This window comes from Terrapene carolina, unplaced genomic scaffold (assembly GCF_002925995.2).
Source record: "Terrapene carolina triunguis isolate 2854851 unplaced genomic scaffold, T_m_triunguis-2.0 Scaffold838, whole genome shotgun sequence".
Lineage (NCBI taxonomy): Eukaryota > Metazoa > Chordata > Testudines > Emydidae > Terrapene > Terrapene triunguis.
This window is the reverse complement of record NW_020665189.1, coordinates 6,154,649-6,180,954: the sequence shown is the minus strand read 5'-3', so window position 1 is coordinate 6,180,954 and position 26,306 is coordinate 6,154,649. Positions and strand designations below refer to the sequence as shown.

The following is a 26,306-nucleotide window of genomic DNA, read 5'->3' as shown; positions in this document are numbered from 1 at the left end:
TCATGGTCAGACTTCTAATGCAAATGCCAGACACCTGAAAGATTCTGTGTGAGAAGATTTTTCAGGGTTGCTCTTTTGATCAGGCAGCGTTAAGACTTTTTGTTTTCACTAAACTTTTTCCCTAGACATAAAAATATGTTGCATTTAGGGTGCTCACATTGCAGTGGGGCATATAGTATATTGTATTTGTAATCTTCCAATAATGAATACTGTAGCTATTAGCTGCTAAAATAGCATAACTCTTACAAATTTCCACTTAATTCTTAGTTAAACTATTAGTATAAGTAATTCATCTTTAAACTGTATACAACTTGAGACAATAAAGATGGAGAAGTACATTTTAATTATTATTACTGTGGTAATTTTATATTTAGCCGTAATAATATAGTGTAGCCATTAGTGATTTATACAGCTCATCCCATATAAGTGCCAGTAAAGCTGTTAAATCACCAGATGTGTGGTGGTATATCAGAGCTATAAATGGACAACACCTACCATTGGAAGAAAGTAGAGTACTGGTTTTCCAGTGTGATGCAGCACTTGCTCTCTATCCCTGGTACATCCTAAGACAGGACTTTATTGTTGAAGCATTATATGTAGAAAAGAATGTCTTTAATGATCCACTCTTCGGTTGTGTGGAGGAAGGTTTCCCAGATGCATAGAAGGGCCTTAAACCATCAACAGATTTAGGATTTTGTTTAAAAAAATATATTTTCTAGCACTTATGGTTGCAAAAAACTTTTAAATGTAAAGAGGGTTATTTTTTTCCTGAGTTCTTCAGACACCTACTAACCAGAGGTGGCGGATACAGGTGAAGTTCCAAGGCAGGGTCCAGGAATAACACCCTTGATAGAAATCCCACCAGCCTCCACCTTTTCAGAAGCTTCTCAGTATGTGTTGTACCTGGATCTCATTAGCAGATAGACCCAACAGATGAAGGTGGCCATCTCTTGCTTCAGGATTAGTTCTTTGGCTACTAGGAATTGGGTAAACTCCCCAAACTTTGTAGAAAAGCTTACTGTGAGTTTGGGAGGTTTCTAGAATTAGTTGTAATTTTCCTTTCCCTCAAGGGTATGGTATCAAATGTATTTGTGATGAGGACATAACTTTTCTAGGGGCTCAGTGAAAAGTTTTTCTCTTAGGCCAGGTCTACACTAACACCCCAATTCGATCTAAGGTACGCAACTTCAGCTACGTGAATAACGTAGCTGAAGTCGACATACCTTAGTTCGAATTTACCGCGGTTCAGACGCGGTCCACACACGGCAGGCAGGCTCCCCCGTCGACTCCGCGGTACTCCTCTCGCTGAGGTGGAGTACCGCAGTCGACGGCGAGCACTTCCTGGTTCGAATTATCGCGTCCACACCAGACGCGATAAATCGAACCCGGAAGTTCGATTGCCAGCCGTCGAACTACCGCGGTAGTGTAGACAAGCCCTTAAAGATTTAATATGCTTTGTTTTGTATCTCCATTTCTAGGGGTGATCGGTCTATGTTGCAGCAATCTACAAATCCTGCACCAGGAATTTTGGGGCCGCCACCACCTCCGTTTCATCTTGGACCACCAATTGGGCCAAGAGGTAACATGAGTAAACAAATCTTTTTCAATGCACTCTTTTCAAATTCCTGGTTATCTGAAATGTTGGATTCTACTAAATGGCACATGTAACTCTATGCAGCATGAGAGTCAAAACTTAGCTAAGGAAACTGAAGGATTTCACAGCAGCATTAATTTAGCCACACATTTTATTTTGAGTTTGTTTGAAGTTGACACTGTCAGATTAAACTCAGGAACTTCAAAAATAGTTTAAACTTTTCTTTTGTTACTAAAACCACATATTGTTAAAACAAAAAAAAAAAAACAACAACCCTACCTTTCATTTATGCTATTTACTTTTCCACTTCAAGTAATATGAATCATTAAAGTAGATGTGAGAATCTTGCTTTCTGGGTGTCATTCTGTAGAGTCTAGCATCATGTTAGTGCATATCTGTCTTGCAAACACTGCAGAAAAATGTTTTGAAGAGAACTAATGCTTTCATTAGTTTCTTTTCATTCATACTTTGAAATTTCATAACAATTTCATAAGCCTAAATTTTGAGCCTTAATGAACTACTTAACAGACGTGCTTTAATTTATTCCTTAATATATGCAGTATGGTAGAATCAGTGTTGCTGTAGGGTCATAATTCTGAGGTTTGCATCTAAAATCTCAACAATAACATTACATTAACTTTTTTTTTATGCCCTTTAATAAAATGTTTCAGCTCATTTACGTATAAATAAATATGGGAGACTTTTCACTATAGCAGATCTGTTGAATTCCATTTGGGTTATTGGGGTCAATGCATACCTTAAGTGACTTCAGCATTGTGGCAATGTGCTCTGGATCGATATCTAAAAGCAGTAGTTCTCAACCTTTTTGGGATCAGGACCCATTTGTAAACCTTGCTGGCCTGTTGTGACCCAGACACTTCCCAAGATGCCCCCAGACCCAGTGTAGGCCTCCTTCCCTGCTAGAGGTCTATCGGGGGCATGGAGCTAAGATTCCAGATGCTCCAGCCAGATGTGAAAACCTGGGAACTCTCCACCAGCAATTGGGGCTGAGGGAGGCAGCAAGCTGAGATAGCCCCCCCATGGCTCCTTGGGAGCCATGGGGGGCTAAGGATGGGAGGATTTGGGGGCCCTGGGGATAAAGTGGGGAGGCTTGGGGAAGGAACTGGGGATGCATTGGGGAAGATCTGGGGACCAGGACAGGTGAGATGACAAAAGGGTATCGCCTGGCTGTTTGGGAGGGGTACATTGAGAGAGCTGGGCTGGGGAATGGGACACAGGGTATGGAAGATGAGGTGTGCCCTGGCTGCTGGGCAGGAGGTACATCGTACTTAACAAAGAATGTGAAACCAACTGCTTTCTTCCCATTTCTGTCCTGTGGAGTGCGCTGGGCTCAGCTCCCTGCGCTAGGCATTGTGACTTCCACGGTTGCTGTGCCACTCATGTTTGGCCCAAATGGCATTGTGACCTGATGCATGTGGTTGCAGTGCCACTTGATCAAATTTGGCCTGGCCAGCCCCCAGACATGATAGAGAGGCAGGTTGGGCCAAACCTGAATAGTGGCTTTGTGCACCAGGTTGCAACACCCGGAGCAGGGAGCTGAACCAGCCCTCTGGGCCTTTGACACATTCTGGCAACCCCAATTTTGAGTCACAACCCATGGATTTTGATTCTCAAGGTTTGCTGGTAAAATATTACTTGTGGATTTGATTTCTTATAAATTTACAGTAATTTGAATTAAACATTTGAAAAATAACTTCGTTATGGCATTACAAGTGATCTTTAACTTACTACATTTTAAAAAGCTGAAATGTCAACAGTAACCATAACTCATTTAAGTGTTGCTTATATACTTTTAATTTCTAATATAAAGGGGCTGGAAATGGAAACATGCCAGGACCACGACATATGCAGAAAGACAGAATGGTTAGTATTAAATTATCATTCTAACTATCAGCTTTACAAAACAGTAATATCCAGCTACACTGATATGAAGCTTGCCCATTTTAATATATTCTACAGGAGGAAATTAGATGTCTTTGGGAGGTAGTAGAATTATTTTTATTTGTATGATGGTCCTATTGTGCTGGGTACTGTGTACACACAGAGGCAACCCCTATCCCAAAGAGCTTACAGTCTAAATGGACAAAATGTATGGTAGGGGAAATAGAGGTACGGAAAGGTGACTTACCTACATCCGATCACGCAGCACGTCAGTAGCGCAGCCAGGAATAGAGCCCAGGTCTGACTCCCAGTCCAGTTTGGCCACAGGACCCAGACTGCCTTTATAGAATCTTTTATATCTAGCTCACTTGAATACAGTACAAGTTGATAGTGACAGTCATTACGGTTGTGATTTGCTGTCTGTTGTAAAATGGATTGGTATTCAGTCCACATACCAGACAGTCGTATGGACCTCATTGCTGTTGGTACCAAGTGGAAATCTTGTTAGTCTTTGCAAAGAGGTCAAGAATTGAAGAAACCTGGAGACAAACATGGCTTTTGGGGTAATCTCTCAAGGTTGATATTGAGACACACCTTGCATTTCCCTTAGCCATACTATGCCTGCTCGTGACTAACCATAAAACCTTGAAAAAACAGGTTTATAACTCCTTTGTAAGAGAGGTTCCTTATGTTCTGTTTTACAACACAGACTAGAGAGTTTGAGTGTTGACTATCACTTCTCAGCCCTTTTGGTAGTTACATACCTTGGTAAGAGGCACCTGAGAAACAGAAGAGGGAAGAAATAAGACAAGCCTGACCAAAACATTCAAAAGTCTTTTTTCCAAATTCCTTGAAGCTTCAAACATTACATTTCTGAGTGGTGTAGTCTAGTCATAAGTCAGTTTTAGGTCGAGATGCAGCAGGGAACATGGCCATCTATACATTTAGAATGTTGTTCTCCATTGTTTGAGCTTTTTGGTCTTACTGTTTGTACATCATGTAATGCTTACACAAATGCACTAATTTTTCTGTGGTTTTTTAAAATCACCATTAAAGCAGATGCAAACTGATGTAAGAAACTTAAATTGTTTCTGTGCTGCTGGTGCCATACATCTCAATTTTCAGTGACAGTCATTACTGTTATGCTCACAAAAGTTCATTTTAATCTCATTTGCACAGGGGATAATAATCTTGACAGTGCTTCAAGGAATGTCAGACTTATTTTTTTTTTGGTGGAGAGGGTGCAAAATAGGGATATCTTTAAAATGTATTGGGGTAGATTTCTTTTTATTCAAAGTTGTTATAGGATGTTGAAGCAAACAGCTTAGTCTAATATACAAATTTTTTTTTTTTTTTTTTTTAAAGGTAAGACTCCATTTAATGTATATTCTTTTGGATTAAAATTACCAAGTATATCAGTCGTCATGTTTCACCACCTACTATGATCAGTGTCATGATCCACCAAGTGAATGGGCACCACACTGTTAAATGGACCCAAACTTTTTATCCCATGTGGGTCTGGGCTGTGTCTAGACACTGTTTCTAGATCTGGCTTCTAAAGTACATTTCCAGGGTGCAAATTCCCTGTCTGGTCCCATTCCTTGGGATAAGGGACTCCACAGTCCAACTGCCCTAGGCCTTGAAGCTATTACTGAGACCTCCCAAGCCTCTCCAGCTGCTTTACATGTTCTCCCCGAGTCCAGCCCAGCTGGGGGGGAGTCTCTGGTTTACAGTTTAACCTCTTGGGGAACATGTGATAGTTAAAGCAAGGAATATAGGCTTTGCAGGGAACTTCTTAAGCATACACACCCTTTACTCTTTGGCATAGTAGAGCCATAAATCTAAGGCAAAACAAAAAAAACACCAGAACACAATCTCCTTCTGAATCCTCACCATTCTGGAGAGTCCCTGGGGGATGGCAAAATCCCTCCTGCTCCCAGTCCTCCAGCTGTCTTCTATTTCTGGGGATGAAATGACTCCCTCGCTTAGAGAGCATGTCACCTTTAAAGCAGTCTGTGACACCTCTTTGTTCTTCTGCTGGGGATTTTCCTTGCTCTGACCCCTAGTGAGATTGCTGGGGCAGAGAGTCTTTAAAAATAAATGTTTGTCAGTAGCAGCACTAATGTTCTATTCAATTTTGAAGGCTGTATTTCAGCTTCCCAAGCAGTCTGTTCCTGCTACAAAATGTCGGTTCCAATCCACAGTGAAGGGCTACAATGTTACATGCAATTCATAAACCAGAAAGAAATTCATAAATTGATATAGACTTATCCCCAGACTGTGTCAATCATCATCTTGGGTAAGAATAAATTTGTTCTTTGGTGTACAGAGTTGACTTATGTACCCTTGGAATTCCCTGCCTTCCCCTGATGCATGTAGTTACGTCTGGAGAGAGGACATTGGTAAATGGTTCTTATTTTCTTAGGTAATTTTAGATCAGATTTGGGGGCTGAAATCCTTCGATGATGTCTTTGTTAGTTGACATGCTATTTCATTTCATGCTATTGATAAACTTTACTAGTTAGTTCTTTCTGCTTTTATCAGGAAACAAGCAGAGTTGTTCACATTATGGATTTTCAGAGAGGGAAAAACTTGAGGTACCAATTGCTGCAGCTTGTTGAGCCATTTGGAATAATTACAAATCATCTGATTCTAAACAAAATTAATGAGGTAAGTTTATTTAAATCTTTTGGTGGCATAATTAGTATTGGGTAACATTTCACTGTATCAGTGAACACTACACAACTTTACAGCATTTGTGAAAGTGAGCACTCTTAGTTTACAAAGCCACTTACATTACGAATCCTTATTCGTTATTTAGATTGAAATTTTTTGCTTGTTCTCAGACCAAATGAGTCCTTGGAATTCTCCATGTTCCCTGGAATATACTGGGTATCATCTTGTCATCACAGGAGGGGAACGCTAAGGGGAAGGAGGGTTAATGTCTTCTCTTTTTCTTTTTTCCCCCTTGGAACACAGAAATTAAATACACAGAGATAATATTCTGCAACATCACATTTAATTTGTGTTTTAAATTTGTAACTTTGATTGTTTAAAGTTATATTAACAGTAATTTGTCCTGAGCATATACTGGTTTTTTTGGTGTATACCTAAGTATTGTGCTATATGCAATTTATACCTAACTCTATGGGGCCAGTTAATGCTACTGTAAAAAGCTTTGACTCTTGCATTTCCTGACTGCATTTTTTAAGAAGTGCATCTTATTTTGCCAGAGAGGCACACAACAGCACAAGCTCTTAGACAAAGTATTCACGCCTAAAAGTGTGATACTGAAGTAAATGCAGAAATAAATTCTTATACAATTTCAGGCATTTATTGAAATGTCCACTACTGAAGATGCCCAGGCTGCAGTGGAATATTATATGACAACACCAGCTCTAGTATTTGGCAAACCAGTAAGAGTGCACTTATCCCACAAGTATAAAAGAATAAAGGTAAATTAATTTTTGCATTTTAAAATCTTATTTTTAATCAGTATAATATATTCAATGTTATGTTAATGTTTAGTTTTTGCATTAATTTGTTTTCAGTTATGTTTAAGGGTAAGATTATGTCATGGATATTTTTAGTAAAAGTCTGGGACAGGTCACAGGCTTCCATGAATTTTTCTGTATTGCCCGTGACCTGTCTTGACTTTTACTAAAAATATCCATGATAAAATGGGAAGGGACTAGGCAGCTGTGGGGTGGCTGGGAGCTTCGGGGTTCCCCTGCCCCCATGGTGGCGGCCCTTGAGCTGCCGGGGTCCCCTTGCCCCCCATGGCCAGTTAGCTGCTGGGGTCATGCGGCGGGGGTACTTCAACTCCCTGCCCACTGAGGGAGGCAGCAGGACCTTGCAGCTCCCAGCCACCAGCCAAAATCGGTGCCTTACTTATGTTTCAGTTGTAATGCATATAGTAAAATCAGGAACTTAATCTTTAATATAAATGTCATTTATTGATTTAAGTTATATAAATGTCAGATTTTATGTAGTATTTATTTTTAAGGTTTCACGAACTCTTAATTTTAGAAACCAGAAGGGAAGCCTGACCAAAAAACGGAACCACCAAAGCCAGAACCTGGTCGCGTGATTCACCTCAGTAACTTACCTCATTCAGGATATTCTGACAATGCCGTAATCAAACTAGCTGAGCCATATGGAAAAATAAAGAATTACATACTGATGAGAATGAAAAGCCAGGTAATTCACCCTAGACACTTACATAACTGAGTTGATTCATGCATAATTAAGTGGAAAGTTCAATAGATCTGCCTGCAAGAAACCAGAGATTCTTTCAAGATTTTAAGTTGGGAACTTGATTAAATGGATTGTGAGAGCTCCAAGGTGGATACTGTCTGAATATCTGAAAAACTAAGTTAAGGTGGTTTTTTGGAAGTAGGGAGAAATGTTCAAGGCAGAATAAAATGTTTACATTTGATCTTGAAGATTGATACCTCTGTTTTGCCATCTTTTTTTTTTCTGATTCAGTATGAATATGGAAACTACTGGAGAACATGGCAAAATATAGGAGGAGTTTCACATTATGCCAGCATGTACCTCACTTTAAACTGTTAAGCCATATCCTAGTGGGGCGTGTCTAGTAAAAGGAGAGGAACTCATAAGCATCCTAGATCTATGAAACTATGCAGTATTGGGCACAATATTTAATTAGCTCCTATATAGGTAAAAATCTGTGGGATCTTTGCATCGATTAAAAACAATATCAAGAGCCAATCATAGACTGCCCATAAAAACCTTAACAAATATTTACATAGCAACAATAAAAAGCCCTTTTTACTCCCTCACTCCTTCCAAAGATACGGCATTGCTGGGGTTTGATTTCACAAATCATTTTGAAAATTGCATACTGAGCATGTACAGTAGATTAGAACATTTTCTTAATGTGGAAGCAAGCTTGAACGTGTATGTATGTATGTGTGTGTGTGCATGCCACAGCAAATTGTGAGCAATTGCTTCAAGGTACTTATGAGCTCTGATGGTAAATTTTGTTGTCTTCACAAGCTAAATAGCTCTGGAGGTTGTTTTAAGGCAGTTAGATGCCAAAATACATTGACACATTAAATTTGTACAGTGAATATGAAAAGAAATTAAAGATCCAACAGCAATGTTAGCTGCTTATTACAAATATGCTTTTTTTTCTGTCCCTGTTTTTCTGGCTGAGTATGTAGCTTAATGAATAATGTTATCTGTAACTAGAAACTTTAATACACAGGATTCTGTAAAACATATCAACAAATTAATCTAAGAAATTTGAATTGTGAAGTTGTCCCACCAATACCAAAAAATGACCCATATATAAAATTAATGGGTCATGGCCAAATATTAAAGGACAAAGCTATTGTAGTGATTAAGACTTCATCTTTATAATCAATACAAACAACCAAACAAACAGACTGACAAACACAAGCTCACCACACAGCAAGTAACCCCCAAACACAAACAAAAACACACTACAGACAGTCACTTACCCCAAAAGGGTGCTGTATTGCTCCTCCTTCACCTGGAGAACTCCCTTGCGAAACTCCCTGTTAGCAGCCCCTGTTCGCAAAAGCGGGGAGAGACCCTACAACTGCAGCCACTGTACTCCTGTACTATATATTGACACTGTCTTTAAGATGACTTTCAGATCAGCTGGGCTCCTGCCATGCAATTTCAGAACTTCTTTGCAGTGAAAATATTGCTTACTGCAAAGACTTAGTGCATCAGTGCACCTGGTTTGTGGTGTTGGTATAATGTAAAACTGGGTTGGTAGTGTGTAGGAACTGGAGATACTCATTTTGAAACATCAAGTAGGGAAATCAAAGTTGTAGGATTTAGCCATGTTCTAGTTTTAATTTCTATTCTAGCATTGTTGCATACCCTTCCTATGGTTTTTATATGTATTCTAATCTTTTTAGGCTTTCATAGAGATGGAAACCAGAGAAGATGCTTTGGCTATGGTTGAGCATTGTTCAAACAAAGCACTTTGGTTCCAGGGCAGATGTGTGAAGGTGGACTTGTCTGAAAAATACAAGAAGCTGGTATTAAGGGTAGGTCCTGTTTTAAAATGAAAACTCTTTAAGTTGAGATGTTCTTTTTTTGGGTGGGGGGTGAGGGTGAGAGTAAATAGCAATAATTACAGGGCAACTATCAAGTTTATGTAAGAATGTAGCCATTTGTAAACTGAATGTTTCCAGTTAATCCTTTCCCTTTAAGTGTAGTTGCTGTCAGTATTCAGTGTTCTGATGTAGCACATCATAAAAATGGTATGCTTGTATCACTGTAGCAAAAACAAGAAACTTGGTTCCCCGGTAGATTGTTGCTGTATAAGAATGGCTATATTGGGTCAGACCAATGGTCCATATAGCCTGTCTTCCAACAGTGGCCAATGTAGATGCTTCAGAGGGAATGAACAGAGCAATTATCAAGTGATCCATCCCCTGTTATCCAGTCCCAGCATCTCGCAGTCAGCGGTTTACATCCATCAATGGCTATTAGCCACGATGGCTATTTTCCACGAACTTATCTAATTCTTTTTTTAACACAGTTATACTTTTGGCCTTCATAACATCCCTTGGCAATGAGTTCCACAGCTGGACTGTGCATTTTGTGAACTAGGACTGTGCATCCTAGTGAGTAATTGCTATAGAAAAATAAGGGATTCTGATTGTTAAATGTTTTTGTTTTAAAAAAAAAAAAAAAAAAAGTAGCAGAAGATGACTTTGAATTAGTTGAATATGATCCTTGTTACTCCTGTTCATGTCAGAATCCTATTCAGAATGTTCTCTTAACTATTTTTTCCCTCAAAATGGTCCACCAGCTTCTAACTTTACACCTACCTACTCTTCCACCTGTTCCTTCTACTACTTCATTCTTGATTTCCTTCCTTTGATTTCCACATATGGCAGTCATGTATTCATTATGTTGCGCTCTAAATATCTCTTTAGTGTAGAGAAGATTTTATTTGGGGCTCTTGTTGCATTTTAAGATCGAATATTGAAACTTACATTTTATGGTATGTTGGATGCAAGACTAAGGGGATTAGTACTAACTGCAGGTGGCTTAATTTCTCATGAGTTTGTGTTCATAAAAAGGATGTGTTTGTATAGATTCTTCAGTAATGTAAACCAACTTTGCAGTAGCAATTCTTATATTATTCCCAAAAAGAGAGGGACTCTTAATTGGCTTACAAAATAGTGGCTTTTTCGGGCAGTGGAGTGCTTAGATACAATTCAAATGTGCGTGTGTCAGTTTAAAAAAAAAAAAAAAAGATTTTCTCCATCCAATTATAACTCTTAATGTAGGAATATAAGAACTAGCATAAATCTTGATCTGAACCTTTAAATCTTGGGCTGATTGTAATAACTACCTTGCATGCTCTTAGCAGGCTTTCTTTTTCTACCTGATGCCTTGCTAATTCTGTTGTACAAACTCAGCAGACCTTGCAGTCTCTATTGAAAGAGCCTCCTCCATGAGTCCTGGGCACATCTGATCCAAGGAAACTCCAAAGGGTGCAAGATTTGAATAAAGGAGTGGGTTGCTGACGCAGCAGAAACTAACAGAAATGCAAAATTCTGCAGTGGGTAGTTTCAGCATTGGTAATGGGCCTGGGAGGAGATGTATATAGACTTGCAGAAAAAAAGGGTTGGTGGGTAGGTTTGGTTAAAGTCAACTTTTCAAGGATTATCTGTAACTAGAAACTTTAATACACAGGATTCTGTAAAACATAGCAACAAATTAATCTAAGAAATTTGAATTGTGAAGTTGTCCCACCAACACCAAAAAATGACCCATATATAAAATTAATGGGTCATGGCCAAATATTAAAGGACAAAGCTATTGTAGTGATTAAGACTTCATCTTTATAATCAATTCAGTCTGACCTTTGGGTCAAGTGTTCAATAACAATGTTTTTGTTAAATTTGGATGTTGCTTATTTTTTCAGAATTCTTCTATAGGAAGCACTGACAAATTTCTGATCATTTACATGACTAATATATATTTGTTTAAATGTTGTCCTGGAAGTGTACCTATTCAAGAACACATTTGTATGCACTGATCACTTTTTTCAATAAATGTAATTTCAGGCTGCAATGTGTAATTTAAAAAGAAACTCACATTAATTACTAAAGGTTCTTAAAGTCTGCTCTGAATAGAGGATAGGATTAAATTAAATTCGTTGACCTGAATACTCTGTTTGAGCTGTAAAAATCAGCTTGACAAGGCTTTTCCCCTTAATTTCTGATTGCATATCCTGCCTCTCTGTTTTACAGATAGGGTACATGATGAAGGGCCAGATCTTTCTTTCCATTATACTGCATGTGTGTATTTTGTGGGTGAAGGGAGGAATATAAACAGCTACTGGCGATGCATGTGCAAGGCCTGATGCAGAGTTTTGAGGCACTGAATGGCAAGGATCAGGCTGTTCATAACTGAGCACTTCAAAATGAATAATTTGTGTAAAATCTGACTAATAGAGATGGTGGCTTTGTTTATCTGCCCTGCGATGCACTTCCTGCGGTGTAATGGATTGTGCCAAGTTTATATAGGTAACCAATACAATAACAGATTTCCAGTGCTAATACCACATTCAAGTGACAGTTGTGATTCTGGACTTTCCACCTGTAGTTTAAAAGGAAAGTCTTGATTGCACAGAAAGGCAGTTTTGAAAAATTAAGTTTTGATATGTCTACACTGCAAAAAAACAATAAAAACCCAGCCTCGATAGCGAGTCTGAGCACTACTGATTTGAGCTCGCAGGACTCGTGCTACAAGGCTGTACATATTCCTGCTTGGGCTCTGAGACCCTCCCCCTCACCATTTCAGAGCCTAAGTGGGAACTGCTATTTTTAGCCCCATAGCACAAGCCCAAGTTACCTGACCCAGGCTCTGAAACTCACTGCCATGGTTTTGATTTTTGTTTTGTTTTGTTGCAGTGCAGACATACCCTTTAAAAGAAGGGGAAGAAAATAGACCAAAGGTGTGGAGAGGGGGGAAGGGGATGTTGCTACTAAAAGGAAAGTAATGTTGCAGTTCTTAAGCCTTTAAGCCATCTGTTTGGCAACTAATAGGACTACTTAATATAACAGCACCTCTGGTGTTAGGGAAGAGCCACCACTGGAGTTTTCTCCAGAATGTCTTGAAGAAAGGTGAAGACATTGAACATGGGCAATGGAATTGAGCAGCCAAGGTGCAATTCATGCTCTGAATGAATCCTGTAACAGCTGTATGTGTTAATACATAATATGTACCTGCCATACCTTATGAAAGCTTTTTTTATTTTTTAGATTCCCAACAAAGGAGTTGAATTACTGAAAAAAGATAAAGCTAGGTAATGTCTTCTTTAAATATAATGTATTAAAAACCCTGAATTGAAATAGTTAAACCAAAACATATTGAAGCTAAATATTTTTCTCACCTACAGAAAGAGAACGTATTCTCCAGATAGTAAAGACTCTCCAAGTGATAAAAAATCTAAGACAGATGGAACTCAGAAAACTGAAAGTGGCAGTGCTGAAGATAAAGATAAAGAGGAGAAACAGGAGGATGATGCTGAGAAATCAGCTGCAAAAGGGAGTGAACAGGCAGACCAAGAGGAACCTAGTTTACTTCTTGAATCTGAAGATGAGCTGCTAGTAGATGAGGAAGAAGCAGCAGCATTGCTAGAAAGTGGCAGTTCAGCAGGAGATGACACTGATGTAGCTAATTTAGGCGATGTGGCTGCTGAAGAGAAAAAGGATGCAGCAGATGACACTACCACAAAAACTGAAGGAAATGTTGGTGCTACCCCAGCAGCAAAGAAAAAACTTAAAAAGGTAATCAGATGGCATGGTGTATGGATAGGGAGCAACCTTATCTGTATAATTTGTGCTCCTCCACATAGTTCCAATTCTTTTGTGCAGGACTTTAAAACAAACACCCACACCTAGTTTTCTGGAAAGAAACAATTTGTGTTCGGCTTTTCTGTGAAGAAAATACAGTACCTCAAAGAATGTGATGCTGATTTGAGATCAGGTATTCAAAGTAGGGTGGATAGAAATAAAAAAAAAATTCTTATTTGGATACATTTTTCTTCTAAATCCATTTAAAATTAAATTTGAAATAACCTATATTAAGTTGTAAACATAATATAATTAGGACTACGATTTTGTCCTGGGAAGGGTCACAGAAATTGTGAATTTGAATAAGGTCTGTGAAACCGAGTAACACTGTGACCTGGTACACAGGGTAGCAGTATCCAGTCAGGTTTGGCTCATCTGCCTCGCCATCTCCATTTACAGAAGAGTGGACAGGCCAAACCTGAGTGGTGCTGCAACCACAGGTGCCAGGTTGGAGGTGGGACAGCCATGTAGGACAGGAGCAACCACTGCAGAGTGTGTGCGACGCAGGCTCTCTCTCCAAACCCGCCCACCTCTCCAGGCCTCATCTTTCAGCATCCCTTGACCTTTCTGTGACTTGTTGCCTCCCCTGCCCCCAGCTATACCATGACATTTACTAAAAAATTCCATGCCAAAATCATAGCCTCAAATATAATCTATTAAAATAATATTACATACAATACCAAGCAGGCCATGTTTGCTTCCAAACTTTCAAAGTCAAACCACTGAACTGGTAGGAATCACTGGCTAAGTGCCTGGAAATAGAGTTTGAAGTGCTAAAACCAGTTTTTAAAAGTAGTAGCCTCCTCTGCAGGTGCAGAGAGAATATTTTCTTCTTTTCAGTTAAATTACTAGTTCAGTCAGAGTTGAGAAACAAGACTGAAAGTTGAAAAAGCAGGAAAGCTTGTATTCCCATTTCTAATCTATGGAGAAAGAGATGTGAGGATGAGATGTAGTCCTAAAAACTTGCAGGGCATGGTGATCAGAAGCAATCAGTTCACCTCACTAACTACAGTTAATACTACTTTTTATATAGTAGATCAGTTAGTTTTAAATGAGACATGCTTTGATAAATGTTTTCCTTGTTTCCAGTACATTTATTTAACTGATAAACAAAAAATTTAATTTTTGTGTAGTTTTAATTGAAATATAGCTTGACAAAATCCCAAGTAAAATTAATCTAGTCCTATTGGATTGGAAGCCCACCTGCGGCTAAAGGACCCTCCCGCAGCCTGTGGGGAGGATCCACTGATCCATGATTATGGGGGACAACAGAAAAAATAACTGATAGGTGTGACGGTCAAAGGATCAAAAAAGGGAACCTGAAGGGGACACCGAGCAGAGAACCCCGGACAGTGCTCACTTCTCAAAGGTGTCACGGGAGCCAGCAGACGCTGCCCAGAGGAACTTTGCTAGATGCGTGAACAGAGGGAGGATCAGAAATAGGCCCCACAGTCTCAGAGAACCCCCTCAGCCAACATCCTCTCCCTGGTGTTGTAGATGGCCACTTTGGCCAATACTAGGAGGAAGTTGACGAGGCGGTCCCTCAACTTTGTGGTGCCACGGATAAGGTGTGCGTATATGAGAAGGTGGGGCGAGAAGTGCAGCCAAAAACGTAACAGTAAGTCTAGGAGGAGCCAGAAAAGGGGCTGCAACCTGGCACACTCAAGGTAAACCTGTGCCAGGGTCTCCCTCATGCCGCAAAAGAGAGAGGCATTGGGGATAGGGATGAACCGCACCAGGTACATGCCCGTGCTGATGGCTCCATGAAGGAGCCGTCAACCAATATACCTGGTGGGCTGTAGGACTAAGGTGGAATATAGGCTGGCCCACCGGGGTTCCTCACCCTCAATAGGTAGCAATAGGTTCCGCCACTTAGCATTGGGGCACGAGGGTGAGGAAATGGAGAGTATGGCGCATGAGCGTGTACAGGTGTGCCTGTGCGCGGTTTGAAAGTGAACTGGCTGCAGGTCGCGCAGCTGGCTCAAGGTGTGTGGGTGGGATGGCCGGGGGGTACTCAAGGGGTAAGGGCCCTATAAAGAGATCCGGAGGGCCTGGGGTGTAGGGTGGGTGGGGAGCATGCTCATGCAGGACCTGCTCAAAGTAAACCTGAGAGACTGGTGACAAGGCTGCCGTCACCTCCTGAAGTACTGGAGTTCGAAGGGTGGAGAGTCCCATGCGCTGAGCAAGCGCAAAGGGATCCACCCAGTCTCCCCAGTTGTAATCCAGGAGGTCTCTGATCCTGGTGACTCCTGCCAGGACCAATCTCTGGTGCACCGATAGGGACTCCACCACCTGCACATATTAATCATCTAGTAAATAGGAAATACGTCAGTCACCATTTTCTAACCAAAAAAAAAATTAAAAATCTGAATAAATGTGTTAAGCTATATAATTGCTTAAGTAAATGTTTATAAATATAGTGTATCCTCCTGCTTAGCAGAAAGTTCCAAATTATACCAACCAATGAGAATCACAAAATAACTAAAATACAAAACCTGACTAAAATGGATTTGCATCAAGATTTCTTGCTTACCCGTTTAAATCATTATTAAAATTGTTTAGATTTAAAACCCATCCACCCTGATGTAAAGAACACTGTTTATCCTTTTAATAGGAACATGCTGTAACTTTTGGTTTCCCTACCTCATTTGTGTGATGGCTTTCTCTGTGACCCTGTTGACTGCAGTCAGTATCTGAGTGGTACATTTTAGGAGATTGCCTCAACAGAGTGCTCCAGCATAGGAACAATTTTCTCCCCAGCTGCTTTATGAGATTAGAAGGTTGTCTGCCCTTCAAGGGCAGACCTTAGTGACCATGCTAAAAATAAGGTTTATTAAGAATAGAGTGTGTCGGATATAAACAAAAGAAATAGTATGTATAACCTAGCTAGCTTGTAGCTTCAGTAAAAAGCTAGGTAGATACATCTTTGATTAATTATAGTAAGGTAAGCCTTACATTTCTAGTCAGCACCTTATTCATTTCTCCCCTCAGACCTTTTCAGGTACCCTCGAAATTTAGGATTCAGTGGGAATGTCTTCCAGATTGTAAATATCTTTTAAATTACTTTGTTGCAGAGAAACAAAAGATAAGATTTTTTTTTTTAAATTGCCATTCTAAAATTGCAACTGTTTTTAATCTTCTTTAGAATCTGAATAGTTGTTAATTTACTGCAGTGAAGGAATCAACATAATCCAGTGAAGCAAGTGCAAAAAGCTGAAAACTAAAGGCCAGGTGGAAACCTGGCAAAATAAAATATTTTTTAAATGGAAGCTAAAATACTTTGAAACTTCAAAATAAGTATTCTTCAAATCAAGCAAAAAATAAGCAATTCAATATACCCATTCATGTGATTTGAACAGTGTTTTGGAAGTATATAGGTAGCTTCGGGGAGAGGAAATATGGGGTTCTTAAAAAAAATGCAGTTAAAGGGTCTTTTTTCTTCTTTTGTAACTTAAAAAATAAGAAAAATTATACTTTTACACATGTAAAATGACAGTTGTAGACATGAAAAACCTCTTTGTCTCTCAACAGCGATATGTGGGTGGCTTCCCCCAGAGCATGGAAGGTTTTGTCACTCTAGATGAGGTTGGTGATGAAGAAGACTCAGATCATCAGAAACTGCGTAAATCGGGGATGGCAGTTAAATCTGCTGGGAAAAATGATGATAGTTTGGCTGAAATTAAAGTAGACAAGATTGAGGAACCAGAGCAGGAAAATGAGACCTTGGAAAATGGAACCAAAACTGAGGAGAATATGAAGACAGAAACCATTGAAGTTTCTGACAACACAGCAACCCAGGATACGGAGAAAAATACAAATGAAAATACAGATGCACAGGACGAACAGGAAACAAAAAGCATCCAGGAGAAATCTGTTGTTCCAGACGAATATAGAATTGGACCATATCAGCCAAATGTTCCTGTTGGTAAGAATTTTCCCATCTCTTTTCAAACGCATTTTTTTTGCATTATGGTAACATTTTCATTTCATTAACTTTATTTTTTGCAGTGCGTACTGGCTCTTAGGTCTGGTCTGCACTATAGACCTATTTCTGTAGAACTATATCGCTCAGGGGTGTAGTTATACCGACCTAACCCCCCCACTCCTCCCCCAGTGTAGACAGCACTATGTCAGCAGGTGAGCTTCTCCCACCGACATAACTACCTCCTCTCCGGGGAGGTGGATTAACTACACCAACAGGAGAACTCTCTCCTATCGGCATAAAGCATCATTAAAGCACTACAGCAGTGCAGCTGCATTTTAAGTATAGATTTGCCCGTAGACATTGAAGTAAGGCCAAAGATTGCCATTTTATTTTTAGGACTTCACACTCTTTCTAGGATATTCTCTGGTCCCTTTTACTCTTCGCATGCAGTCTTTGACAATGACTTCTCTCCAGCCTGGAATTATGATGGAGACATAACAGCACACAATATATTTCAGTAGTGATGAGTTAGATTGATGTATGAAATCGCCTTGTAATTGTCATAATGACGTGGGGTAGAGATACTTTAATATTGAAATTAACGCTATGTATTGTAACTAAAACCATTGCATACCTTTTTGAAAAGGGAACCAATAGAAGGGCCATGTTTTAATCCAAAAACATGCTAATGGCAGGTGTGTACATGTTCAAACCAGAATCTGTAATTAAATAAATAAAAACAAGGATATTTAAAGGAAAGCAGCTGTTCAGTGCAAATTGAGTTGTTACTGTAAGATTCACTTAGTGAGCAATATATTTGAGGTTTTAAAAATTATTCTAATTCATTCTATTAGTTACTTTGTGGTCTCTACTTCTCTAGGTGTAAATTATGTGGTACCCAAAACAGGGTTTTATTGCAAACTGTGTTCCTTGTTTTACACAAATGAAGATGTTGCAAAAAAGACCCATTGCAGCAGCCTTCCACATTATCAGAAGTTGAAGGTAAGGTAAAACTATCCGTTTAAGTGAAGTGATTCTTTATTGGGAAGGAGTAAGGAATAGATTTGTTGAGGCTTCATTGAAAGGAAAAAACAAATTAATCCAGTTAGAACACTGGATTATCCAAACATGGTTAAGAGCTGTTGCTTCATATCACAGTAATTTTAGTTTTAAATTAATCCTCACCAAGGTTGCCTCTTGGAATTTGAATGCATAATAAACAATTCAAGTATGGGACCCTATGATTCTCTGTGAATTGAAAATATATAGGACTTTTTGATTGCAGTAGAGGTAAGCTTTAGAATAGTTTTGAAGAAGGAATAAAAGGTGACTGAATCTTGTCGCTACAGTTCCTTTGAGGATCACTTATGACCAAAAACTGCAAGACCAAAGCTAGAATTTTTTTTTAAATAGTACTCCAAACCCTAAATGAGAAGGTTTTTTTATGTATATACACATACATGCCCATAAAAATCAAAAGTTGCATATTTTGAAGTTTTTATATATATTATATTTTGAAGTTTTTTTTATATAACAACTTCAAAATATGCAACTTTTGATTTTTATGGGCATGTATTAGAGTTTCTGATTGAGTAAAATGTTCTGCAATAGCACAACATATGTTTATGCTGTCATCAGTGCCGTTTGTGTACTATAAGTTGCTCTTTGATATTGTACACTTTGTGTGTCGGGGGGGATCCTAACAATAAGCAGTAATTACCACCATTATTAAAACACAGTAAGTCTCCACATTAATTATTCCATGCTTCTGTATTTACCGTATATACTCTTTCATAAGCCAAATTTTTTTAGTAACAAGGGGAAGCACCAGAGAAGGGTGTCGGCTTATGAATGGGTATAGAGAGGGAGAGGTGAGACACAGCCCCTCCCCCCAACAGAGGGAGCAAGGAGAGGCAGCACAGCCAGCAGAGCCAGAAGGGAAGAGGCTGGGCCAGTGTCTCTCCAGCCTCCGAAGAAGCTGCAGCTCCGGGGCTGGCAGGCTGCAGCTGTGCCGCTTGGCCCTGCACCCCAGAGCAGGCTGTGGCCACGCCGCCCGGCCCACCGGAGCAGCTCCAGCCAGGCCAGAGGCATCCTCCCTAGATAAGGTGGGAAGGGATGGGATGGGGAGAGTGTGGGAGTTCTGGGCTAGGGATGGGGTCATGTGGGGAGTGGTCACAGGGGTTACTCCCCTGACTCCCAGCTTCTCTTCCCCTCTCCCCCCCCCCCCCCCCCCCCCCCAAATTTCCTCACCAGTTGCTGTCCCAGCCCATCAGGGTAAGCAGCTGGTGCGCCGGGACACTTTGTTTACTTCAGTTTACCTCCGTGCTTGCGGATGCTGGAGGTAAACAAACCATCTCAGCCCACCAGCAGCTTATCCTGATGGCCTGGGAGCCAAAGTTTGCTGACCCCTGAATTATAGGGTCGGCTTATGAATGGGTTATAAAAAAAATTTCCATTTTTACTTATCCATCTTGGGGGGGGTCGGCTTATAAACGAACCGGCTTATGATCGAGTATATACGGTAGTTGATTTCACTTCAGTTCATTGCCAAGCTGGATATAAGTTCCCTCTGTTCCACAGGAAGGAAGGAGGCACATGTCTGAGAGTTACCAGTGGAGGGGATGCATCTGTGGGAGTGGGAATGCCTCAAACTGGCCCAGGAACTGAAAGGGGGCAAGTGGTAGAGAGAACACTAGGGCAACTATATTGTGTTAGACTGACTGTCAAGTACAGTAGATAGTCGTGCATGGACTAGGTAAATGTTCATTGACTCTGATTTTGATGTATGACATAGGTAGAAAGTAAATTTTACTCGTTGATTTGTTCAAAGTTGCAGGCTGCTGGAAAATGCAGTGCTTTTAAAGGAGCTCTAGCTATTTTCACTTCAGTGGATCAGTTATGTATCTGGTACAGTAGAAAACCACCAGGCATATTTTGCCCAATGCCAGGCTTATTTGGCAGTCAAGTAGTTAGTAAATTGTATGACATATTACTATTTCATACATTTAAGTTCACAAATCTGACCACTTTTAACATAGTTTTATACTTAGAATTATGGTCCTTATTTAGTTCATCTAATTCATTCCCTAATCAGGTTGGCTTTGATGTGATTGATTCTTTTTTGTTGTTACAGAAAATTCTGGATAAAATGGCAGAAGATCACAGGCAAAAGAAAGAGGCTTAAGTGCAAAAAAAAAAACTTGATTCAATGAAAGTGGTTTTGTTTTTAATGTTAACCTTTTTTAAATGCAGTACAAATAGTAGATGGAAAATACTATACTTTTTTTGTTTTAGTGAAATACAGTAGGCGTATAGCTCTGTTCATGTGTTAAGTGTTATAACATAAATGAAGCTAATAGAAAATTTTTGTTCATGAAAAATATGGGAATGCCAACAGAGGAAAGTTTTCTTTCAATTGATATTTCAAGCTACTATAGAAACTATTGCACCATTATGAAAGCTCATGTACAAAAAGCAAACTTTATATAAATCTACTGTTTTCAGGCTTCAAAAAGTTATCCTTCAATTTTGATTCCATTCTTCAATAAAAAATAAAAAGTGGTATTGTATTTTTATTACTTTCATCTAGAACATTCCAGATTTCAGTCTGAGCCTAGCATATATTTAATTTGGAGTGTGAGACTGTCGTTGCATTTCACTTTGGAAAGTCTTTAAATGTAAAGGTTGCATTTTTTAAATGTTGGATGCAGTTTCTTTTAATGTCATTGCTGTTATCTAGATAATAAGAAAATTAGTAAGTAGTCAGCTTTAAAATTTTGTGGTTTTTTTTCTAAGTTCTTGATAGGTTTTTTCCCCTGTTCTATTATTCAGCGTACTTTTTAGTGAAATGTAAAGTCCTATTCTTCTCTCTGACCAGTATTATTTTCTTGAGCTCTTACTGCTTGCTACTTGAATCCTGTAGCTGTCATACATCTCTGATATAAGCAAAAGCAGCATTTGAGTCCTGAAATGTAAAAAAAGTATCTTTATATTCTTCATATGTAATTTTTCATACCTGCATTATAAAACTGGTTTGGTCAAATTCCTAGAACTGTGCTATTAATGTACCTGCACATGTGACATGTGATCAGGAATTTGCATGTATAATCTGTGTTTATCTGTAGTCTTTCTGATTATAAACTGCTTATTTGTGAATTCAGGTTACTAAAGTGATTTACCAATAAACAAACCTAGGCAACAGTAATTTGTTTTTGTTTGGCATGTTAAGCAACATGTTTACTGTAGTTGTGACCAGTGTGTTCATGGTATCTGATTAATTCTCATAACTTTTAGCGAATGTTTTTAATTCTGCTTGTTTAACAGTTTGTGTGATTTAGTAGCTCATTTGCTACTCTCCTTCCTAATGCACGCACACTGCAGCACAATGAATTAAAATGCCTCTTAGTGAAATGGTTCTAGGTGCTTCTGCTAGTGAATTTATTGTTCCTCTTGGAAGTAATACATTTGCATTAATGCTAAGTTTCAAACTCCTTTAGATTTTCATGAATGAAGATAATTAAGAGTGGCTGAAATGTAAAAAGTAACACTTTTGACTTACATCCCTTGGCATTGGGTGCAACTTGTTTTCTGTGAGAATTATTATGTTTGGTTTAAGAGAGAATTTGAATTGATACTGTATGCAGCTTTCTGAACATCAACAAGATGTGAGGGTGAAATGCTGCTTGGCTTTGGGTGCACAAATCTTCATTAAATAGCACAGCCTAAAATGCTGTCAAAACAAAATTTTAATTTTAATTTGAAATCTTTCATTTTCCATATTTCCTTTTCAGTAAGCAAGCTGTTGACATTCTTTACTTTGTATTCAGTTTTTTAATTAATAGTTAATTGCTGATTGTTAAATGGATAAACAGAGTAAAATACAACTATATACAATACACTTTGAACACCAATTCTGCCAGTAGGCCATACCCCTTAGAAAGAGAAAAGAGTAAGTCCCTGAATAAGACTTGCAATATAAATCCTATAATAGTTCCATTGACTTAGTTAATATAGAAGCTATCCTGCCCTTAGTGCAAAAGGCAATAGATGAATGGGAGATGGTTCCAGGAGTGCATTAATTGACAATTTGGAGGATGTGGTGGATTTGACTTTTCCCACACACTAAACTTATTTTTGGCAGTCAATCTGTTTAATAGATTTTGGAGGGGGTGTGGAGCAAGTTGCCTTTGGGGAGGGAGAGACCTGGTTCTTAACAGTATATATAGTTGACTGATACATTTAAATGCCCCCAGAGCTGTCTTTTAAAAAAACACCCCCCCCTCCAATTTAGCCATTTAAGCATCTTATAGCAACCCTCCTAAATACTAGACAGTTTAGTGATTTAATATCCACTGTTCTCTCAATGAAGTGGTAAATATTGAAGGTGTATTATTACAGTACGGATTAAACAAGTAATAATCTTGATTGGTCTACAGGTGTTGAGCATAAAGGGATCTTTAGAGAATTAAAGACAATAGTGTTGTCCTAGGGTGACATAGTCTAGAGATCAGCTATTCTAGAAATGCTGTACACTGTGACCCAGATTTCAAGGGTATTTAGGCACCTAAAGATTCAGAGAAGCACCTAATGTGTCTAGTTTTTTTGTTTTGTTTTTTTGTTTGTTTGTTTTTTTTGAAAATCCAATGAGGTGCTCTCTGAATCATTAGGTGCCTAAAGATATTTGAAAAATTCAGCCCTATGTCCTTTATGGCTGCCTTACCTACCTGGTAATCCCTTGGAGGGTATAGTACAGAATTTTTGAAAATAACTGTTACTAACTACTGATAACTCAAACCTACTCCAACCATTGATAAGGGCAGCACCTTCTACCTACACTGAATTAGAGTGGATGCATGCATTGTACGGTTTCTTAATCAATATGGTATAAAAAAGGAAGCAAATTGTCCATCTGATAACCCCCTTCCCTCGAAATAATCCAATCCTGGGGACATATCAAGAACATTCTCATACTGCAATGCACAGACCTATGCCAGGTGTCTTGGGGCTTTGTACGTAACTAGCACCTTGATTTGGTCCCCAAGGCAAATTGGGAGCCAATAGAGCAGGGGTCAGCAACGTTTGGCACGTGGCTCGCCAGGGTAAGCACCCTGACGGGCCGGGCCAGTTTATTTACCTGCTGACACGGCAGGTTCGGCCGATCGCGGCCCCCACTGGCTGCGGTTCGCCGTCCCGGGCAAATGGGGGCGGCGGGAAGCCGCGGCCAGCACATCCCGCGCCGCTTGTCCCGGGCCAATCGCAGCCACCGAAACTGCTGCGTCAGCAGATAAACTGGCCCGGCCCGCCAGGGTGCTTACCCTGGCGAGCCGTGTGCCAAACGTTGCCGACCCCTGCAATAGAGCATTGTGGGAGTGATTTTCAGATCAGACTATGATGCAGAAATCAGGTGCCTGCTACCATCTGGAGATTCTGAATAGACTTCAAGAGTAACACTAATTAGAGCACATTGCACATTGCCCGGGGGGGTGGGAGGGACACAAAAACACCCAAAACCCTGCCAGGACACACCCAGTTTCCCAGAGCAGTTTAGTTTTAGAATTAGAACAATTGAGGTGTAACTGGTGTTATCCAGCATGACCTTAGCCTTCAGCAATGCAAAAAGGTGGGATAAGGGGGGAGACTGGCAACCTCTGCTTCCATTTGAAGCAACTTCCCCTTCCCTACAAAAGGTGTCAGCCCCATGGAATTCCAGCCCCTCAAACAGCAGCAACATTAGCTAGTGCAGAGAACCAAGTTTAATGCACAGTTCCTGCTCCCAGAAAAGGTGAGGATAAAAGTAATGTTTTGTACTCTTGATTACTCATAGACAACTTAAAGCTTTTCGACTCCCTTATTCAGACAGTTGCAGACTAACCCAGAACTACCCTCTGGCTCACTCAGTGCATTTTGTGACTTGTGACAGCTCTTAAGATAAGCTCCCTGGGACAGGAAACATCTTTGTCACATACAGCTCTTGGCTTGCTGTTGGGGACAGCACTTCGCCCTCTCATACACTGCTTCACTCACCACTGGGAAAAGGCGTGTCCTCAGTTTCATATAGTGCCCATCTCACCATCAGCCTATAGCACCCAGCTCAGTGTTGGGGCAAAAAACTATATTCTCCTAGGTCACATACAGCTCCTGATTCTGTTATGAAGGACCATGTCCCTGAATGTCTTGGATAATGCCCAGCTTACAGTCAGAGCAGGGACTGTGTCCCTTTCTGTCTCATACAGTGTCTGGCTTGTTTGATGTCTATAACATCGCTGTTGTAGGTCAGACATTTGAGGGTGACAAAATCAAATATCCTTGAATGGGGGCTTGAAAGGCTTCAGGGGAATGGCTGTATAGAGCTACAAAGTTTTATCAGCAAAAGCTGCCTTTTGCTGACAAAATGGGAGATATACACACTGCAAAGCTACTTTTGACAGCGCAAAACTGCTGTTTTGCCAACAAAATAAAACCACCTCAATGAGGCCTTGTCTACGGTGTAAAGTTTTGTTGGCAAAAATTATGCTGCTTTACTTAAAGCACTTTAAAACCGCTGTTGTATGTCCACACTAGCTCCTTGTGTTGTCAGAGTGCATCCACACTAACAGCTCTTGCATTGACACAGAGAGCAGTGCATTGTGGTAGCTATCCCATTGTGCAACTGGCTGCAGGGTGCTTTGGGAAGGGTTTGCAATGCCTCATGGGGTAGGTTTCTCAAGCTCCTCATTCCAGGGGCAACCTAGTAGACTGTCAATCGCTTTTCAACTGAAGTGTGCTAGGGGAGGGAGAGGAGAGTGGTGTGTCTAGGGTGGGGGAGACAGCAGGCTAACCGACCCATCCTGAAGTGGGGGGGACACCCCTGGCTCGGCTCTGCTCAGCACAGCAGCCTCTTCTCAAGCAGCCGGCTCTGCCTGCCTCTGGTTCTGTGATTCCCTCTGAATTCTCCCACAGCCGGGAGCGGCATCCTGAACAGCTCTTGTGAGCTCTCCTGGCTGAGGAATGTCAAAGCAGCACAGCAGTCGTCCCGCCCCTTCACCCCCAGCAGTAGTCTGCCTGCTGCTGTGTTCCTAGTGCAGGGCAGAACAGGAACATTCCACGTTAATGATTTGCTCTTTGTTCCCCAAACGGAGCAGCAGGCTCAGCTGTCAGATACTTCCCCGGAGCTTTGAAAGGGGATTGGCGCATGCCTGCAGGGCAGCAGAGATCAAAACAGGGAGCAAGAGCAAGGCTTTGTGGGATAGTGGTGGAAGCCAGTTATGTCGACAAAACAAACAGCAGTATCTACACTGATGCTTTGTCTCTTTAACTTTGCTGCAAAAAGCTTTATGCCTCTTGTTGAGGTATCAAGTATCAGGGGGTAGCTGTGTTAGTCTGTATCTACAAAAACAACAAGGAGTCTGGTGGCACCTTAAAGACTAAGATTTATTTGAGCATAAGCTTTCGTGGGTAAAAACCTCACTTCTTCAGATATATAGAGTGAAAGTTACAGATGCAGGCATTATATACTGACACATGGAGAGCAGGGAGTTACTTCGCAAGTGGAGAACCAGTGTTGACAGGGCCAATTCAATCAGGGTGGATGTAGTCCACTCCCAATAATAGATGAGGAGGTGTCAATTCCAGGAGAGGAAAAGCTGCTTCTGTAATGAGCCAGCCACTCCCAGTCCCCATTCAAGCCCAGATTAATGGTGTTAAATTTGCAAATGAATTTTAGTTCTGCTGTTTCTCTTTGAAGTCTGTTTCTGAAGTTTTTTTGTTCAATAATAGTGACTTTTAAATCTGTAATAGAATGACCAGGGAGATTGAAGTGTTCACTTACTGGCTTTTGTATGTTACCATTCCTGATGTCTGATGTGTCCATTTATTCTTTTGCGGAGGGACTGTCCGGTTTGGCCAATGTACATGGCAGAGGGGCATTGCTGGCACATGATGGCATATATAACATTAGAGGATGTGCAGGTGAATGAGCCTGTCAAGGCTGTATCCCCACTTTGAACTTTAGGGTACAAATGTAGGG

The 26,306-nt window shown here is 40.2% G+C and overlaps 1 protein-coding gene across 3 annotated transcripts in view; it reads left to right on the top strand.

The window, feature by feature from the left end:
* MATR3 (matrin 3) overlaps positions 1-21,502 on the top strand; it is a 44,867-nt gene extending 23,365 nt beyond the window's left edge. For all 3 annotated transcript variants that reach the window (XM_024194009.2, XM_024194011.3, XM_024194010.3), the window contains 11 exons: positions 1,479-1,579; positions 3,426-3,478; positions 6,041-6,166; positions 6,826-6,951; positions 7,526-7,696; positions 9,415-9,546; positions 12,784-12,827; positions 12,921-13,311; positions 16,909-17,302; positions 18,183-18,304; positions 20,436-21,502. In XM_024194009.2, the coding sequence (XP_024049777.1) occupies positions 1,479-1,579; positions 3,426-3,478; positions 6,041-6,166; positions 6,826-6,951; positions 7,526-7,696; positions 9,415-9,546; positions 12,784-12,827; positions 12,921-13,311; positions 16,909-17,302; positions 18,183-18,304; positions 20,436-20,486 (1,711 nt within the window). In that variant the 3' untranslated portion in view covers positions 20,487-21,502. The remainder of the gene's footprint in view (positions 1-1,478; positions 1,580-3,425; positions 3,479-6,040; positions 6,167-6,825; positions 6,952-7,525; positions 7,697-9,414; positions 9,547-12,783; positions 12,828-12,920; positions 13,312-16,908; positions 17,303-18,182; positions 18,305-20,435) is intronic.
* Positions 21,503-26,306: the final 4,804 nt, after the last annotated feature.